At 56.6% G+C, this 18,910-nt stretch overlaps 6 protein-coding genes across 6 annotated transcripts; 4 read left to right on the top strand and 2 right to left on the bottom strand.

Annotated features, from left to right (window-relative positions):
• Positions 1 to 709: 709 nt before the first annotated feature.
• On the top strand, positions 710 to 5,842 carry CHGG_09653 (uncharacterized protein; the record flags this gene model as incomplete). The annotated part of the gene is made up of 3 exons (XM_001227579.1): positions 710 to 1,966; positions 2,052 to 4,322; positions 4,445 to 5,842. 3 exons carry the CDS (start codon positions 710 to 712, stop codon positions 5,840 to 5,842), a joined length of 4,926 nt encoding a protein of 1,641 aa, XP_001227580.1.
• A 565-nt stretch (positions 5,843 to 6,407) lies between these two features.
• CHGG_09654 (uncharacterized protein) lies at positions 6,408 to 6,772 on the top strand (the record flags this gene model as incomplete). Its single annotated transcript, XM_001227580.1, has 2 exons — positions 6,408 to 6,649; positions 6,727 to 6,772. 2 exons carry the CDS (start codon positions 6,408 to 6,410, stop codon positions 6,770 to 6,772), a joined length of 288 nt encoding a protein of 95 aa, XP_001227581.1.
• Positions 6,773 to 8,050: 1,278 nt separating this feature from the next.
• CHGG_09655 (uncharacterized protein) lies at positions 8,051 to 9,092 on the top strand (the record flags this gene model as incomplete). The annotated part of the gene is made up of 2 exons (XM_001227581.1): positions 8,051 to 8,168; positions 8,269 to 9,092. 2 exons carry the CDS (start codon positions 8,051 to 8,053, stop codon positions 9,090 to 9,092), a joined length of 942 nt encoding a protein of 313 aa, XP_001227582.1.
• Positions 9,093 to 9,420: 328 nt separating this feature from the next.
• Positions 9,421 to 11,790, bottom strand: CHGG_09656 (uncharacterized protein; the record flags this gene model as incomplete). The annotated part of the gene is made up of 3 exons (XM_001227582.1): positions 9,421 to 10,170; positions 10,221 to 11,265; positions 11,447 to 11,790. The coding sequence occupies 3 exons, from the start codon at positions 11,788 to 11,790 to the stop codon at positions 9,421 to 9,423; spliced, it is 2,139 nt and encodes a 712-aa protein (XP_001227583.1).
• A 427-nt stretch (positions 11,791 to 12,217) lies between these two features.
• On the top strand, positions 12,218 to 13,630 carry CHGG_09657 (uncharacterized protein; the record flags this gene model as incomplete). Its single annotated transcript, XM_001227583.1, has 2 exons — positions 12,218 to 12,629; positions 12,909 to 13,630. 2 exons carry the CDS (start codon positions 12,218 to 12,220, stop codon positions 13,628 to 13,630), a joined length of 1,134 nt encoding a protein of 377 aa, XP_001227584.1.
• A 934-nt stretch (positions 13,631 to 14,564) lies between these two features.
• On the bottom strand, positions 14,565 to 17,569 carry CHGG_09658 (uncharacterized protein; the record flags this gene model as incomplete). The annotated part of the gene is made up of 3 exons (XM_001227584.1): positions 14,565 to 15,113; positions 15,206 to 17,216; positions 17,340 to 17,569. The coding sequence occupies 3 exons, from the start codon at positions 17,567 to 17,569 to the stop codon at positions 14,565 to 14,567; spliced, it is 2,790 nt and encodes a 929-aa protein (XP_001227585.1).
• Between the last annotated feature and the right edge of the window lie 1,341 nt (positions 17,570 to 18,910).

The following is an 18,910-nucleotide window of genomic DNA, read 5'->3' on the forward strand; positions in this document are numbered from 1 at the left end:
TCGGAAGCCTACTGTTGAGACAAGCCTTTGTTGTGCACCTTTTGGCTGCACCGAACCTACGGAGTAAGCACCCTTGAGAGATTACCTTCAACCGAAGCTGAACCCTATGTACGATTAGACGCTAGTCTGACTGGAGAAACCACCTTTCCTTACTTTCCCGGCATTCGTCAATAACCATCATGAAATGAAAAAAAAAAGACAATTACATCGTTGACTCCGCTATGGGGCCTACCTGCAGCCGGCAAGTTCCTCCAGGCTTCCTTTGGCGTGCCCGCGCGCAGCGGGCACGGTCACTCCTGTTTGCTGCGTTGGAGCACTCTCCAGAATCTACCTTTATAAACGCTATTCACGTACCTAACCACCACATACGACCATATCCACAAGAGAACTCGGGATCCCGTCCGCTCTCCCCTCGATAAACTTGTGAGAGCCGAACTAGTACTCAGGTCGGTGACGACTGGGGAATCCTCGGTGTTGTATGTTTTTTCTTTTTGACTTTTTGCTCCACCTTCCTAGAGAACCTTTCTTTTTCTTCCCTCGATGTAGCTGCTGTGACTTTCTGACTCGAAAGGGATCGTCACGGGATGGCAGAAAATGAAGGACATGGCCGTGCCTGAGGGTAAACTCCACCACTGTGATATCGGTGCCCATGTATCCACTGGCTTGAAACTTTTGAAAAAGTCGAGCGGCACTGCCGAAGGACGGCGAAATGGAGGGGTCGGCGCAGGACCAGATCGTGGTCGAGGTGGCGGACCAACCATCCCCGCTGAAGCGACCGAGCCGCGCCCCGAAACCGAGTGCGAAAGTTCGCGAAGCCATGCAATCGATCGAAGACGCAACCACCGCGTCGAGAAGGACTACGAGCGATGCTACGCGGACCGCCGCTTCGAGAGGAACGCGCGCGCTAGGAGGCGGGAATGCGACCAACAGCGAAGTTGGGACCGGGAAGACAGCGCTACAAACACTCCTAGAGGTGCTCAATGCACAGCGAAACGAGATGCTCGATACAATCATTGAACTACGCGACGTGGTCAGCAAGCAGCAGAACACGATTCAAGAGTTGCACCATCAGCTCCAGGAATACCAACGTCAAATGGAATGCGCCCTAGCGAACACAAAGGCACAGCTATCAGAGGAGCTGAGGCAAGCTCGAGACCAGATCGACGTCCTTATACGCAACCCGGTATTCACGGCCTCGTCCCAGCCAAGCGCAAGAGCATCGTACGCCGAAGTCGCTCGCACCCCACCATCAAGCCAACCAAGCGGGGTGCGCACCCTCTCCTCGTCGAACACGACACCCTCATCCTTTACCGACACGCTGTTCTGCACCATCGACACATCCAGAGTGGAGGAAAACGAAAAGAACAAAGTCCAGGTGGCGGATGTCAGAAAAGCAATCGAGGCGGAGGTCCGGACACTGGAGAACATGGGAGATTGGCGCTGCGCTGCGGTTGTAAAGGAGGCCCGGAACCCGGATCGGGTCAAGGTGGTTTGTAGAGACGAAAACGAGACCAGGATTGTCAAGGATGCAGCACAAAAGATCACTGTCCCGGGCGTACGGGTGCTGAGGGATCAGCTCTACCCAGTGAGGATCGACAATGCCAACCGCACAGCGGTCCTCGACGCCGAGGGGAACGTTTTACCAGGGGCAATGGAAGCCTTTGGTACAGAGAACGACGTCAACATTGCCAAGATCGCCTGGCTCAGCAGGAAGGATACAGGCAAGGCCTACGGCTCTATGGTCGTCTACGTGACGAAGGGCAGTGAAGCGAGGCGACTTCTAGACGGGCGTTACTTCCATCTGGCCGGAGAATCCGCTTACACGACCGTGTTCGCGCCCCGGGAAGGCCCAACCCAGTGCTACAGATGCCAGGAAATCGGCCATAAGGCCTTCGCCTGCAAAAAGCCGCAAAGATGCGGAAGGTGTGCGGAACAGGGTCACCACCACAAGACGTGTCAGTCCGTGGTCCTGAAGTGCGTGCTATGCAGAGGACCACACGAGTCATTTAGCAAGAACTGTCGGGTACGCTGGTTGAACAATGGGGCCCAAGACGCTTAAGATCCTTCAGCTCAACGTCCGCAAACGAAGAGAAGTGCAGCAGAGTCTGCTAAACGACGAGGGACTCAAGGACTTCGCAGTGCTGGCCATCTCCGAACCATATGCCAGGCTGATCGAAGGCTCGGTGACGACGGTCCCAATGAGTCATCACAACTGGACGAAGCTGATACCAACGACAAGACGAGAAGCCACGTGGCCAATTCGGAGCATGCTATGGGTACGAAACGATATAGAGGTCGAGCAGATTCCAGTACCGTCAGCAGACCTCACCGCAGCACGCATCCGGCTCCCAGACCGGGCAGTGCTGATGGTGTCAGTGTATGTGGAGGGTGGTAGTGACGAAGCACTGGAAGATGCAATGAGGGAGATTGACCTAATGATTAAGAGGTTTCGAAACGGAACAGGGACGAGAACGGATATCATACTGGCGGGCGATTTCAACCGCCACGAGCAGCTTTGGGGAGGGGACGATGTCTCACCACGGAGACAAGGCGAGGGAGACCGCATCATCAACCTCATGGACGAACACTCCCTCTGCAGCCTCCTCCCAAGAGGCACGAAGACGTGGCAGTCAGGCGACATTGAGAGCACAATCGACCTGGTACTAGCCTCTGCAGAACTAGCAGACCAACTACTCAGATGCACGATTCACCCCTGCGACCATGGCTCAGACCACAGAGCAATCGAGACAGATTTTGACACCACGGTGGAGGACCGTCCCAGTGAGACGAGGTTCCTCTTCAAGAACGCGCCCTGGACGGAAATTAGGACTAGGGTGGCAGCAAACCTCGAACGCATCCCCTGGGACGGCAATGTCCAGCAGCAGACGGACAGGCTCATGGCAGCGGTAACCGAGGCGGTCTACGGCCTGACACCTAAAGCCAAGCCCTCACCATACGCCAAGCGGTGGGTGGACAACGGACCTGACACGGCTTCGCCCAGACATACACGTTTTGGAGAAAACCAGGCGAGATCTCGACGTAGGATGGGGCAAGCAGAACCAGAGCTCGAACAACGAGCCAGGATGGCAGCCAAAGAGTACCATGACGCCATCCGCAGACAGAAGAGTTCGCATTGGAACGACTTCCTGGCCGATGACGCTAACATCTGGCAAGCAACGAAGTACCTGCAAACCGGCAGCGGCACGATGGGCGATAAGATACCCCCGCTCGTCCGACCCGATGGCTCCATCACGGAGGGTAAAGCAGAACAAGCGCAGGAGTTACTCACCGCCTTCTTCCCACCTTTGCCAGCGAGAATCGAAGACGAGGGCCAACGACCTCAACGGGCGCCGGTACACATGCCAGACCTAACAATGGAGGAGATAGAACAAAAGGTCCTGTCCGCTAAGCCATGGAAGGCGCCCGGGGAAGACGGTCTACCGGCAATGGTATGGAGACAGCTCTGGCCAGTGGTCAAAGACAGGGCGCTCCATTTATTCCGGACGTCGCTTCGAGACGGCGACATCCCCAGCCAGTGGAAGAATGCCAAGATCATCCCATTGAAGAAGCCAGGGAAGAGCGATTACACTCTAGCCAAGTCCTGGAGACCCATCTCGCTGCTCTCCACGCTAGGTAAGATACTAGAGGCAGTCATTGCGGAGCGTTTATCCCATGCTGTGGAGACCTGCGGCCTTCTACCCGCCAACCACTTCGGAGCCAGGAAGAGACGCTCGACCGAACAGGCTCTCCTTCTGCTTCAGGAACACATCTACAAAGCATGGAGAGCTAGGAAAGTGCTCAGCCTGATCAGCTTCGATGTCAAGGGCGCATACAATGGGGTCTTCAAAGACAGGCTTCTCCAGAGGCTCAAGGCAAGAGGGATACCTGAATCCCTGGTCAAGTGGATCGACGCCTTCTGCTCCAAGCGCACAGCGACCATTGCCGTAAACGGGTTCACATCTGGACGGCAAGAGCTGCCCCAAGCGGGTCTTCCGCAAGGATCGCCGCTGTCTCCAGTGTTGTTCCTCTTCTTCAACGCCGACCTAGTGCAGCACAAGATCGACGCGAACGGAGGCGCAATTGCCTTCGTGGACGACTACACTGCCTGGGTAACGGGCCCGTCAGCGGAGTCGAACCGCACTGGAATCCAAGCTATCATCGACAAAGCCCTTGACTGGGAGAAACGGAGCGGTGCGCAGTTTGAAGGCGAAAAGACAGCCATCATACACTTCACGAGGAACATGGAGCGATTTTCAGAACAACCGTTCTCGGTCAAAGGCGAAGTGGTCAAACCGAAGGAAAGTGCGAAAATCCTAGGTGTCGTGATGGATCGCGAACTCCGCTACAAGCAGCACATTGCTAGGACGGCAGCTAAGGGCCTCGCAGCCGCTTCTGGCCCTGAAGAGGCTGAAGATGTCTTTCCCCGCGGACAGCGAGAAGACAGCTATTTGTTGCGACAGTAGCCCCGGTCATGGACTACGCTGCCAATGTCTGGATGCATGCGTGCGGGGAAAAGGCACTGAGCTGGCTGAACAGGGCGCAGAAGATCGGGGCCCTGGCCATCACGGGAGCCTTTCGAACCGCGGCAACAGCCGTGGTGGAAGCTGAAGCGAGCATCTACCCCGTACGAGAACGACACGCCCAGGCGGCAGCCAGTCTGTGGATCAACATCCACACGCTGCCCGGAACGCATCCCCTTGCCATGAAGAAAGTCCGGACCACCGTACGATTCGTATCTCCGCTGCAGAAAATTGCCCGCGTGGCCGAAGGAGTACGAGTTGACCGGATGGAGACAATCCAGGAATATGCCGTCCCGCCCTGGGTACCTCGCCTACGACCGACGCTCGAAGCCGATCGAGGGAAAGCGGCCGAGATGGTCAACAAAATTTCGGGAATCGTGATCGCAACCAGCTCATCCGTAAAGAAGGGCATTGTTGGCATGGGCGGCCTTGCACGGGATACTCTCTTCAACAGGACTAGCGAGACTGTGACAAGCTATGCTGTTGTTCTTGGGACAAGGGAAGAGCAGAACCCATATACAGCAGAGCTAGCAGCCATCGCAATGGCCCTGGAGAAGTTACCGGCTAGCATCTGCCACAGGCACATCACCGTGATCACTAGGAACCAGTCAGCGCTAGGCAGCAGTTGGACAGCCGCGGCAGCAATCCGGCCCAACAGACACTCATACGGCAAATCTACGACTTGGCCAAGGCTGCACCGACAAAGAGGGAACTCGGTCAACTTTCTGTGGATACCAGCGGAGATTGACTTCGCGCTGGGGTCAGATGCCAAGGCAGCAGCCCAGAGAGCGTCGAAGCAAGGACGCACACCCGACTCCCAAATACCCCAGGCCAAGTCTACCGCGATGAGGCTGGCAATGGAAAGACAACGGGCGACAAGAGTTCTACCTGTAAGCGTGGGCAAGTTCTCAAAGGCCATGGACGCAGCACTACCAGGCAAGCACACGCGCCATCTCTATGACAAGCTGAAGCGAAGGGAGGCCTGCGTATTGGCGCAGCTCCGAACCGGAATGGCGAGACTGAACGGCTTTTTGAGCAGGATTGGGGCGGTCGAGTCAGACCTTTGTGCCTGTGGACAAGCGAGGGAATCAGTAGAACACTTTCTTTTCCGATGCGTGAAATGGACAGCTCTGAGGGAAGACATGCTGCAATGCACAGTGGCAAGACGAGGAAGCCTCTCGTTCTATCTGGGAGGGAAAGCGACATCAGATACAAGGCATTGGTCACCAGATATGAAGGCAGTCCGGGCGACGATCAAATACGCAATGGCAACAGGAAGGCTGGAGCTGAATGAGGAGGAGAGTCTAGACCAGTCACAGTAGAAGAAGCCGACACTCAACACCACGAGCCTCAACCACGAGCCTTAACCAGCAGGTCCCGCTTTAGCTGCTGAAGATAGGACGCTGAACACTTGGAGAAAGTAGCCTCCAAGCTGATCTGCTAACAACAACCAAGGCAAGAGGTAAATGGTGCAGCGAGAAAGAGGGAAGAAGTAGGGGGCTTGTACGAGTTAAAGGCAAACCGATTTGATCCGGATGTAATTAGCGTGCTAAGGCCCTATAGGCCCAGTGCCTCCGGGCGAAATAAATTCCATCCATCCATCCATCCACTGGCTTGTTGTCCACTACATAAGGGTCGGAGACGAGACAAGAGTCGGCGCGAGTGTCCTGTCTAACAATTTCTTCCGCCGTTCTTTCTCCCTCGCCATCGCCCTGAAAAAGTCACTCTGGGGCGCCTTCTTCTTGCCCTTCAGCAGTTTGTTCACGCTTTTGTTTTGTTCAACGTAAGCCATGTCCTGCCCCCCCACTGAGCTCGCCCAAGGTGCCTGCGGTCCGCCTGGGACCCCGGCCGCCTTTCCGCCCGGGTTTCCCGCCGCGACTATAAAACATGTTGCCATCCGCAAGCAAGCCGGCTGCCTCCTTCTCCTCCTTCTTTCTTCCAAGAGCTACTTTCGGATTCCACCAGAACCTTCTGCAGCAGCTCACGTCTCGCCTCTGGGGTCGCGAAGGCAAGGTCGGGCGTCTTTTCGATACTTTTGAGTTGCGTAATAACTCGAAAGACCGTTACAAAGGCCGTGGGACGGCAGAGAGATTCGGTCACATCGGGACCTACAAACCGTATTACGGGGAGTAGGTGCCCGGAGCAGAAGATTTGTTAGGAAGGTCCTTGGCTGGCTGATGGACTCTGGCCGGCTACTGGAGTATAGCCTGGCCAGAAGGCTGGAGCTAGAAACAGTGGATGGGGAGGGCTAGAGGGCCCGGAGGCCGGCAAAGGGCCTCCTTTCTTTTGCAGTATGATGGATTCATAGATTGTTGTCTCAAAGTGGTAGACAGAGGTTTTTATCCGGCCTATACGGTACGGTTTCCTTTGTAAATAGCAGTAGAAGGACCGGCGCGCCCCAGGGCATATCGGTGTAGGAAATAATAATAATAATAACTCGAAAGGCATAGCCTTGGTCCACCAGAAATATTTGTCGTCTGGACGAATACACCATTTCCACGGTATCTTTCGACACAAGAGAGTAAAAGAAAGCGTTGAACCCCTCCTCGTTCCGTCGCTTGGCTCGCAGCACCCTACCAAGGCGCTGGGCTTCCTGGCGTCGGGAGCCGTACTGTGCCGAGACCTGGATGAGGACGGTTGCTTCAAGTAGATCAAGGGATGTATCGCCAATCTTGGAGAGGAAGAGAGTACTACAATCCGGCGAATTGCGAAAATAATTGAGGACTTCCTGACGTTCCGAGAGACTGGTACCACCGTAAAGGAACGGCTTCATCATCTTCCTTGCGTAGACTTCGAGGGCATAAACATTGTCTGAAAAGACGATGATCTTATCGCCCAGGCCAGGAGGCCTCCTCTGTTTGTATACGCAGGCTCACGCACATGTACTTTCCTTAACTGTCGGTATGGGTTTTTCATCCGGCCCGCGAGGGCGCGGTTTTCCTGTACATTAAATAGCTGAGGGTCCGGCACGCCTTAGGGCATAGCGGAGTATGAATAATAATAATAGTTTTGGTGTCAAAAAGCCTCCACGTCCGTATAATGGAACCCACTATAATAGGTTCTCTCGTAGTCCTCCGCTAGGTAGGTGGTCTCTCGTGGTCCAATCAATGTATGTAAATAGAACTAGTCACTGTGTATCAATCAGGGACTGGACTCTTCGGTTCTTGCAGACAGGGGTCCCGCATTGATCTCGCACGCCATCCACCCGGCGTTCCAGAACCACTCAGGCACCCCTGTCCTGCAGGGCCCCCCACCCCCGCCCATCCGCGATTGTTCGGAGGAGAGACGAGACCCTCCATAGCCGACACCGGCCCGCGCGACAGACAGCACACCACTCACTTTTTGGTTTCGCAACTCTGTACCGTGTACGATAAGGCTACTACACCGGCGGATTGGGCTTGGACGGTTGCAATTGAATCGTTATCAGGGTTTGTTTGATCTTCCAACCTCTTCAAGAGCGACGAGAACTCCGGCCCTCTAGACAACGACGACGCAACTTAAAAAAAGAAAAAAGAAAAAAAGAAAAAAAAATGGCCGACTCTGCCGCAGACGTGGAAGCGCACGACGCCGCCGCGCCGTCGTCCGGCCTACAAACAGCCAAAGACCTCTTCTCCGGCGCAGCAGGCGGCATTGCCCAGGTGCTGATCGGTACGTCCCTCTCACCACCCCTCCTCCCTCCCCCTCCCCCACCAAAACCCCTTCCTCCTTTCTTCAACCAACCTAACAACCCTCCCCCCCTCCAAAACAGGCCAGCCCTTCGACATCGTCAAAGTGCGCCTCCAAACCTCGCAAGCCTACCCCTCCGCGCTCGCCGCCGCCACCTCCATCTACCGGCACGAGGGGGCGCTGGCCTTCTACAAGGGCACGCTGACGCCGCTGCTGGGCATCGGCGCGTGCGTGTCCATCCAGTTCGGCGCCTTCCACGCGGCGCGCCGCTGGCTGGAGGATCGCCGGGGTCCCGCCGCGCGCGGCACCCCGCTCGGCTACGGCGAGTACTACGCCGCCGGCGCCTTCGCCGGCCTAGCGAATAGTTTCCTCTCCGGGCCCATTGAGCACGTGCGTATTCGTCTGCAGACGCAGCCGCATGGTGCGGGGAGGTTGTATGCGGGGCCGTGGGACTGTGTGAGGAAGTTGTGCAGTGCGGCGCCGGGGGGTGGGGGTGGGGTGGCGAGGGGGCTGTATAGGGGGGAGGCGGTGACGTTGTTGCGCGAGGCGCAGGCGTATGGGGTGTGGTTTTTGGCGTTTGAGTGGTTGATGAATTCGGATGCCGAGAGGAATAAGGTGCAGCGGAAGGATATTGCGAGCTGGAAGGTGGCGTTTTATGGTGGGTTGGCGGGCGAGGCGCTGTGGTTGGGCAGCTATCCGTTTGATGTGGTCAAGAGTAAGATGCAGACGGATGGATTCGGCGCGGAGCAGCGGTACAAGACGATGCGGGACTGCTTCGCGCAGACGTTCCGGGCCGAGGGCTTGAGGGGGTTCTGGAAGGGGATTGGACCGACATTGTTGAGGGCTATGCCCGTCAGCGCGGGGACGTTCGCTGTGGTGGAGATGACGATGCGGGCGATTAACTGAGAGAGGCCTTTCCGGGTGGATGGACGGGCCGAGGAGTTACGACAATTACCATGGGGCCGGTTGGAGGGCCAGGGCTGGTTTGATAACGTGCCGACACCGGTACAAAAGCGGGGGACGAGTCCTTCAACGGCTAGGATTAGAGCACCCTCAACGGTTGTTGCGGGGCAACGCAAGGGAGAGAGTTGGGGGGGCCTGATGAAATGGCAGATGATACCATTCGGAGATTTTCGGTGCTTGTAATATAGATAGGTATTTTGGATCACATAGATAGCGCTCATTCGGCGGTTTCTACTCTGCGTTGGCAGTATTTGCCTTGCGTTGGCCGAGGTCAACAAGTCGACCTCCAGCTCGTCCAAAAACTTTCTTCGCCTCCGTGTTGTCCCGTGTACACCATGTCCGTCGCCCGTCTAAGCGACATGCCCCCCTCCGGGGCCTCTATGGGGAGGTTCAGCAACCGGAGAGCGTCGCTAACGCTCCCCAGCGAGCTGGAACCGTCGGGGATGAACCGTTCGACAAGGGCGGAGATGGCGTGCAGGTCACGGCTGAACTGGGCTGCCCCTGACGCGGTGAATCTGTGGCTCATCAGGACCTCCCCCCACAGGGTGTTGTTGAGCTGTTCGAGCGCCTCACGCCAGACCCGGCGGAAGGCGGCTGTTCCAAGGGCACGCTGGAGGAAGTCCAGATCGCGTTTCAGAATCTGTCTTTGGTTAGCCAAGGTACCGCCGGAGACGAAGGGAATATTTACTCTTAAAGGTTCGTCTAGCTCCGCCGTGACGGCGATATCGCCCGAAGCATCGTCGGCAATCGTGCTCCATTGCGGGCGGTGGAGATAGGCCTTGAATACCTTCCGGTGTGTCTCGACGAGGGCCTCTGAGATGAACTCCTCGGCCCGCTTCCGTCTTTGACTATATGCAGCGATGGTCTCATCGAAGAGAATGCCATTGTCGTCGTTTTCTTTGCCAACGGCCGCTGACGTTTTGTCCCGAACGTGGTCATAGCTCATGCCGCCAGCGAGGTTAGTCTGGTCCTCGGTGACTTTGGCCCGTGTCTGGAGCTGCTCCCACAATGTAACGAAGAACTGGCCAAGTTAGTTAGAGTACGGGAAGCTTGAGACAACGCAATGCCCACCTCTTCATTACTCCAGTCTCTCAGGGTGTTGACAATCTGGTCGGCGCTGCCGTACACCTTGCACAGCGTCTCAAGGGCACCCGTGCCTTCGAGAGCGGCTAGCTGTTCCTTGGTTACACCAAAGGCTCTGCCTACTGTCGAGGTAATGCTTAGGTACGCCTCGAGCGTGCCCCTGAGATGGTCGTGGTACTCGTCCAAAATCGTGAGTTGAATGTCGATGAGAAAGCGCAGCTTGTGAGAGAAGCGTTTGACGCGCTCATACTGGGTCGTAACGGACCGAAGGAGATCGGTGACCCGGACGGCGGCAAACGTGGGCTTGGTCTTCCCAGTAGCGGCGAAGTCGTAGTCGATATTCCTGGCGTCTGGTGCCGTCATGATGGCTTGATAACGTTCCAGCGCAAACTTCTTCTCGGCATCTAGCCATGTCCTGAAGTGCTGGCTGAGCACTTCTGAGGTCAGCCCACCCCATTCTTCCTCAGGGCCCCCGCCGTCATAGGCAAACCCGGAGCTGAGCCTCTCGTCGAAGGTCATTAGTTGAGAGAGCAGGCTACTCAAAAATACGGTATCTCCAGACGTCTCAGAGATAGTAAGGGCAATCTTCTCCCTCATGACAGGCAGCAAGGAGGTTATGAAGGCACAGACAGGGTCCATGTACACTATTTTGTGTGCAACGTTGGTGTCGCCAAACTTGGCGGCCAGGGCTGAACCAAAATTGTCCCTTAAGAAGTCCTCCCACTTCTCGACCAAAGCTAAGAACCATGGAAAACAGTGGGCCGTGATAACCTGCGGGCTGCTGGTCGGCTTGTCGCTGAGAAAATGGAAGCGGAACTCCTTGATGAATATCTGGGACATCACATCCACGGGCAGCAGGCTGACGGTGCTGGGCGAGTACAAGACCTCGGGTGCTTGCAAGTCAACAAGCTTCTCGAAGCATTGGAGCCAATCGTCATCCACATCCGTGTCCGGGTCCACGTTCGGCCACCCACGCTTGGCTAGCACGGACTCGAGTTCATCCCACATGGTCTCCTTCATCTCATCCCATAACCTGTCTGTCACAGATTCGACATGGGTTACCAAGTGCACCGCAGTCCCATCAGCCTGGTGCTGGAGCTCCTTCAGCCGGATCAATAGCTGTTTCAATCTTGTGTAGGGCTCTAGCGCCGCCTTTGGGTCCTGCGGGAGATGTGAACGAGCAGCCTCGGCGCAAACCCTCGACGTCCTGCAACAGCGATAGGTATCGGTAGGCGAGGTCAACCTTGTGGAGCTGCTTCATAGGCGGCTCGAGACGACGGATGGCCTCATCGGGGGCGTCAGATTCGGCGATAATCTGGAGGCGAACGTCGATGCTCTTCTGGAGAGTTTGGAACTCGTCGATCTGAGCCACGAGGGCGGCGCCGCGTTCTTCCGAGGACTTGCGCGCCTCGTCTAGTTCTCGCGAGGCATCATCGAGCTGGGACTGCAACTGGCTGCGCTGGTACTCGACGCTGCTGATCAACGTGTCCAACTCCTCGAAGTCGGTTGTCGACTGTAGCTTATCGTCTAGGTAGTCTTCGACTCGGATGTCTTCCATGTCGGAAGTCGGGGTCGGAATTTGGACTGGACGTCGGGAAGGTAGCAGACGGTAAAGTGGTCGGCTAGTTCACCCGCGACCACTTGTCCATTCATCGAAGTCGCAGTTGGTGATGTGGAGCTTGGGCGAGCTTCCAGACAGGAACCGGGATTGAATTGTATTTGGGTATTGATGTAACAAATACGGAGTACCGTAATTTACACTTGTGCCGAGAACGCTCAGGTACCCTTGACTCTCGGTGACGCACTGCCTGCCGGGATATCCCCCTCGTTCGTTATCGATCTTTTTTTCCCAACTGCTATATAAGACCCGACAATCCCGCAATCAAATTCCGACCCAGATATTCCAGACTAAGTGCGTTGCCTGACCGAAGAGGCCCTGTTTATCCTTCGACTCTCGATATCAATTCCTTTTCAATGGCACCGCCATGAGACCTTTACTGCCAAATTTGGGCTCAGTTGCTCGGAGTGCCAACCCCGCCATCTTCTCTTCAGCGCCGCCCCGACACGTCTCCAGTCACCGAAACTTTCACCCTACACCCGCTGCCTGGATTCCGCGTCGCCGAAACTTCTTCACTTCCAATGTTCTCTTGCTGCAGGATGGCAAAGAGCCCCCCGGCCGCTTCCAGGTCGGCAAGAAAGACGATGAGGACAACAACACCAACGGCAACAACACAAATACGAACCTCTCGACCCACAAGAAGCGCAAACCCCCATTGAAAAACTCACTCCACCGCGTGGCCATTGTTGCCCAGAAGGGTGCGCCCGCGAAGCCCCCCCTCCGTCCGCTACCGAACCCCAAGGTCGGGGTCCGAGGGGAGCGCCACAATCAGCCGCCGTGTGCGTAGCTCGAATCGTTTCGACATGGACAGGGTTGGAAGGAGATACTGAAGTAACCACGGGGTTTTTCACTTGGACCCGGGACGGCAACGGATCTTGAGTCTCATGGAAAGTGGCTCCACGCTCGGTGGACTTTAACAATGGGCTGACATCCTTCGTTGATTTCCCGTCCGAGTACCGTCCGTTGACCCTGGTGTGTGCTGCCTTACCAGAACGGTGGTGTTAACATATGCATGGGCCCACTCTATGATGACACCTCCATATCCCGTGCTTGCGGAGACTGCCACTTTGTCGAAAGCAAAGAAGAGGAGGACCTAGAGTTTCTGGTGGACCCCGAGCAGGACCAGAGCCGTGTGACGGGAGACGTGGTCGTGCTAGGCACCCGTCGCGAAGTGGAAGCCGGCGACCGGCTAGAGACAACCCTCGCCAAGATCGCTTTCTCCTCCGGCCTGGCCCGCAGCACCAAGCTCGCCGTGCTTGAGAGCTCACTCACCCGCTACCTCGAGAGCACGCGGCACATCCCTGAGCAGCTCTCACAAGGCCTGCACACGCCCCTAACACGCGGCATGATCCTGCAAAAAGCCGGCGAGCTGCTCAACCTGCGCAGCCAGCTGAACCACTACAACGACCTAACCGATGCGCTGCCGGACATTTTCTGGGACACGGAGGAGAAGCTGGAGACGTACTACGCCAAGATCGGCAAGGCACTCGACGTCGGCGTGCGCATCAAGACGCTCAACGACAAGATGACGTACGCCCAGGAGGTGGTCGGTGTCGCCCAGGGCGTGCTCGACATCAGCGAGAAGATGTCGAGCGAGGCCCACAGTACCCGCCTCGAGTGGATCATTATCATTCTGATCGCCATCGAGGTCGCTTTCGAGCTGCGCCGCCTGTATATGGAGCGGTATGATGTGTTCCAGGACGAGCTGCTCGCCGAGCTGCGCGCGTTGAGGGCCGACATGCGGCAGGATGGAAAGCCGAGAGAGGCTGGCTCGAGGTGAGCGTGTTCTTGGATAAGGTGGCTGGTGGGATGCTAGATGAAAACAATGATACCCAACTCAGAGTGAGCTATTACGCCGGCGTTGCTGGCCGTGGAATCACGTGTATATGAAACAAATGAACAGCTCTCCGCTTTCAATCCTGCCGGTGTTTCCAAGGTGACGACACCTTAGACATGAGCTTATAAAAGCCAAGCGCTATTATTTTATTATCCAAGCCATGCTTACTACCTCCATTTTTGGCTCCTACAACATTACAGATGGGCACCGCTCACTCCTTGAGAGGAAACCCCGGCCATAAGCTTAACAGCTCCTCAGCCCGGGCAGATGCCACCATTCAGAAATCTATCACCTCACTCCTCCTCCCCGACACAGTCAGACAAAGCCACCAAACATGAGAGTTGTAAAGAAGAGGAACGGCAAAACGCGCTTTGAGACTCTCGGAGTGTACCGAAGCCGACCACCGAGCCCAGTCACCCCAAGAATTAAAATACAAGAAGTAAAAATCACAATTGCTGATCCTCAATCCTCGATCCGCTTCCTTTCCAGTCCCGAGAGACACACGGTACGTCCAAGGAAGCATCACGTTCGATCCGAGCAATCGAGCGGGAAAAAAAAAAAGAAACAAAAAGCCAAGTAGGGCCAGAGACCAAAGCCGCGCACAAACTCCAGTTGGTCCGTTCCCCCCCGCCCTCCCAACCCACCGGCGCATATCCCATCCATTAGATCATCCAGATCGTCCACACGCCATTCTTGCTCTCCGCCCTCGTTTCCACCGACTTACTTCCCCCCGTCTAAAGACATACCGAAAGAAGTAATTCGCAGGTATCTGCCCCTCCGTTTTGGTACGACCAACCATGGCCCACTTTCTCAACCAGGCCCTCCTTACTGACCGTCCATCATTTTCAAATTTCATGTAGGGTAGTTGTCCAACACCCTAGCCCGCCTGCGGCGCGGGACTCGCCGACGCTGACACCGGGCCGGCTTGCATCGGCCGCGGGCTATCCATCGCTGAGGGCGGGGGGCCGCCGGGGGTAGGAATACCGCCGCCGTTCATCCCGCCCTGCATAGCCGCCACCTTGGGGCTAGGCGACACGCTATGGCCGTTGTTACCGTTGCCGTTATTATGGTTGCCCATCTGCATCTTGGCAGCGGCGACCTTGTGAACGTCCATGTGGCCCGCCAGCCCAATGCCCGCGAGCCCGACAACCTCGCCTTGCGTGACCTTGCCCATGTGGCCGCTAGCCCGTTGCTCCGCGTCGGCGCGGGCGCGGGCCTGTTCCATCACTTGCCGCTGCTGCACTTCAGGCATGACCGTCGCGAACCCCGTAAGACTCGAGGGCGGTCGATTCCCGCCTCCGGCCCCACCACCGCCACCTTGCATCATGCCTGGGCCGGGTGAGCCGGCCGAGTACTGCCGAGGGACTGCGTTCGGTGGCATGCCCGGTCCCGGACTTCCGTAGGGTGGGCGGGCCATCTGCTGATGCTGTTGGGGCGGTGTAGGTGATTGGCTGTATTGGTGGGGCTTGTGGAACCTGTGGTGTTATTGTCCTCGGCATTTGCCCGCCGTTCGTGTACGGAGAGTAGGGGTGGTTGCTGGGCGTGAGCCATGGGGTGGCTGGTGGGGGAGGATGTTGTGGCATTGGGGAAGGTTGCCCATGCTGGGGGTGTGGCTGAATTTGCTGGTGTTGTTTGGTAGCCAGGGGGGTAGGCTTGGGTGAATCGGTGGTTGGGATTGTTGGCTTGCCCCATATTATAATTGGGATGCTGTTGCATCCGTGGCTGTGTCGGGGTTCCAGAAAATTGGTGCGGCATGTTGGAATGGCCGTAGGGACCCTGAGCCTTGGCCAATTGTGATGCATACATCGGTCTGAACTGGGTTCCGGGCGCGGGCCGGGGCTGCACTTGCTGGTGCGGCTGAGGGATGGGGACGCTGGATGGCGCCCGCGGGTACATATTCTGGCCCTGCGGTCGGACGGGGGTTTGCGGGAAGTGTTGCGCGGTCCCGACGGGACGGACCGACGGTGTGAACTGCGCTGGGTATTGATGATTGGCGTACGGGCCGGAAACGCTCGGCGCCCTCTGGTTTTGGCGCTGGTTCGACGTCGCTGCGGCCTGTGCGGCCAAACGGGCCAGCCGGGCCGGCTCGTCATCCTCCATGACCCCGTGATACTCGTCGGAGCGGATCTCAATCTTGGTGCTCACGGCTAGCTCCGCCAGTTTATCGGAGTTGAGGCGGGCCACCGCGTACGGAGGCAGGTTCTGTATGATCAGCGATAGCTGAGCCTTCAAGGCCTCGTACGTTGTCATTTCCTCTTCGCTTGGCTGGTGGGAGAGGCTGCCGTTACGGAGCATGTCTCCATTAACTGGATCGGCAGAGTAACGGTCTTGGCTGGTTGGTAGTGTGAGGTTTCGGTTGCGCTGGTAGGACGCAAGGGTCTCGATCAAGTCAGAGACCTCCTCGAGAAGGTCATCCACTTCTTTCTCTTGGTCGGATTTCTTGCCTAGAGCATAATCCAGGCTCGGGTCGATCGCGGTTTCATCCCAGTGCTCGATAGCTTCCTTCACGCGGTCTTCGTCAATCTCGATGGCAACTGCTGAATCCGCAGCTGCGCTGTCCTCGGCATCGTCCTCCGGTTCCTCCGCCTCAGCGAGCTTCGCAAAGCTTCGCCGGCCGACACGCTGCCACCAAATGCGGCCAACCTGGCCGGACGGGACAATGGCGCCCGAGTCGTCCTGGCAAGGTGCGAAGGTGGAGAAAGCTCCGCGAAAGAGCGCTTCCATTTCAGACATCTCAAGCTCAGTGCTGGACGGCTTGATGCCCGCCAGGCTCTGGGCCCGCTCTCTCTGTTTCGTCTTGGCGTGGGTCGTCGGGGTAGCATTGCTGTAGTCCAACCAGTGACCTGTCGAGACGTTGGAAGAAAAGTAACTCCCCGATCGGTACTTGGACTTTTCGGCGAGCTCGGGGTGGTAAAAAGTCAAAACGTTGCTTTTCGTGGCCGTCTTCGGTGCCTTCGGTGGCTGTAGGGGAGGCAGGTTCCGGGGGGATGGGAACAATTCTCCAAGTGTAAGTGGGCGGCTATTCTTTTCGCCCGACGGGGTAGCCCCATAAGAAACATTGGTGAGAGTGACACCCCTGGGCAGGGGGGCTCCGGCAAGTGACTTGGCAGCATTCCGTTGCAGGCTAGTGAAAAGCGGTCGGGCGGTTGGAGCAGCTCCGATTGCTGTGAGGACGACGGCGTCCGGGTTTGATGATTGCAGCTCTCTAGGAGGCTGTTTCGCAGAGATGGGTCGTGGGACGTTGGGATACGAAAGCTCCTGTCTGTAGAGTTCTAAAGCCTTCGTCCTAAATGCGATCGTCTTGGTGACGGTGTTGGCATCGCTCGGCGTAGCTGCAGTCCCAAGTTCCTTGACTTGCGCATTTGCAGTCTGGACAATGTCGGAGACCAAGTCATCCAGGGCCTCATATGTGCCCTGGGTCACCTTGTCTGCAATGGTAACGGGTTTCCCATCCTCCGACTTGGCCCGTTTCGGAGATGGTTCGCCATCAACGAGCGAGTCGGGAAGAGGGCGCTTGAGGACCGATGGGCTATTTGTGTCGTGACTAGGGGGAATGAAGTTAGCACAGGGATGGAATGGGAGGGGACAGGCAACGGCAGATGCAATTGAATGCCCGGCGCAGCAGAGGGGTTGACAGCGACGGCGCGCATACCTCTGCAAAACATCAAAGAAGTCGCGGACGAGCGATTTACGATCCTGAGAAGCGTGCACGCCATTAACGGGTAACTTGGGCGGGCCGGCGCGATTGAGATCCGGGTCGTTGTCGTCGTCGCTCGATTCGCGCTTCCGTTTGGTGGATGAATTGATTGAAGCGGGCGAGTCTGGACGCGACAATGGAGCGACGCCGTTGATCTGGGCCGCGACGGTAGCGGGCGAGGCCATGGTTGGCGGGGGATGCGGAATGGGCCGTCGAGGTCGGCACCCCGGAACGGTGGCAGGTGGGATGAGTTTTGGCGTGGTGGTGGTTTAGCTGGGTCTCGTCGCGATTCGCGTCGGCGAAAGGGAGGACGCTGCGTGGGACCGTCCCTTGCAACTCCAAAAAGTTTTGTCGTCGGCGGGCCGGCACGTAAGGTGGAGAAAATACATACAAAACAGATGCATACGATGGAGAGACGATGGCCGGGTTTGATTACATCCGAAAATTAAATCGGTATGCGGTATCTGACGGCCATTTCCTTAATCGACAGGCTTCAGGGTGCAGAGGAGGAAGTCGGAGGCTGCGGTCACCAAGAGTTGGTTACAAAAAGCCAGCGCGAGGCTAGTCTACGCTAACAATGCTTGTGGGAATTAGTGGGGCCCTGCGCCATGCAGCGCCTGCACGTGACTCATCCCTGCCGATGCTGCTTTACATAAGCGCAGCAGCCGCGCGGTGCAGCACGACATTGTCAGGCGGGAGATTTCCTGCTCTTTCGTCAGTTCTCATCCTATCTCCATGCATCATGGATCATGGAGGTCAATGTTAAAAATCAATTCCACGACTATATTTGTATTATAGACCTGATAGAATTATACGTGAAAGACGAAGCTCCGAATTTTCATCGACCGCCTCCTGATAAGCCCCCTATTTAAAATATTTGAAGAGACTTCCTCCGCCGTTGGTTTGCTCTTTCATCGGGGGATTGCCCAATTCGTTGCCCCGAAACACCTCCCTGGCAAGACTCCGAAATACCCGCATCCCGACCTCGACTCCGGTCCCATGCTAAGAAGACCCTTCCTTGCTGTGGTCGATCTCAGGTTTTAAACTAGCACGTTCAAGAACTGGGTTGACTACCTGCTTAACCATGCAAATTTCGTCCAGCATCATCGCTATTGCTATATGACGGTACAGTTAGGAGGTAGTCAAAAATCCCAAGCGACTGTGACTCGCACTCAACCCTCTTTTGTGGACCGAGATCGCTGCGATCTGGAGCTGGGTAGTTGCATGAAGCTCTCCGATACGCTCATAGCTCGCCTTGGCTTGACGCTTGGGCCACAGGTTCTGGGATCATCAACCCCTCCCTTTCGCGGCCAAGCTCCGCAATTGAAGCTTGCAAGTGATACGGGGTCCTCAATTTTTCTCTTCTTACTCCGATGCCCCTCCACCCCGTTCCCCCACAAAACAGCTTGCTACCCCCGAACTTAGGTCTCTCGCCTCTCAAGAATTCTCCATCCCTCCCAACTTCCATCGTCTTCGTTATTGTATCGTGAAATCCTGCCTCGCCTATCATCCCAATACCCAGCCAA

Source organism: Chaetomium globosum, genomic scaffold (genome assembly GCF_000143365.1).
Source record: "Chaetomium globosum CBS 148.51 scaffold_7 genomic scaffold, whole genome shotgun sequence".
Taxonomy (NCBI): Eukaryota; Fungi; Ascomycota; class Sordariomycetes; order Sordariales; family Chaetomiaceae; genus Chaetomium; species Chaetomium globosum.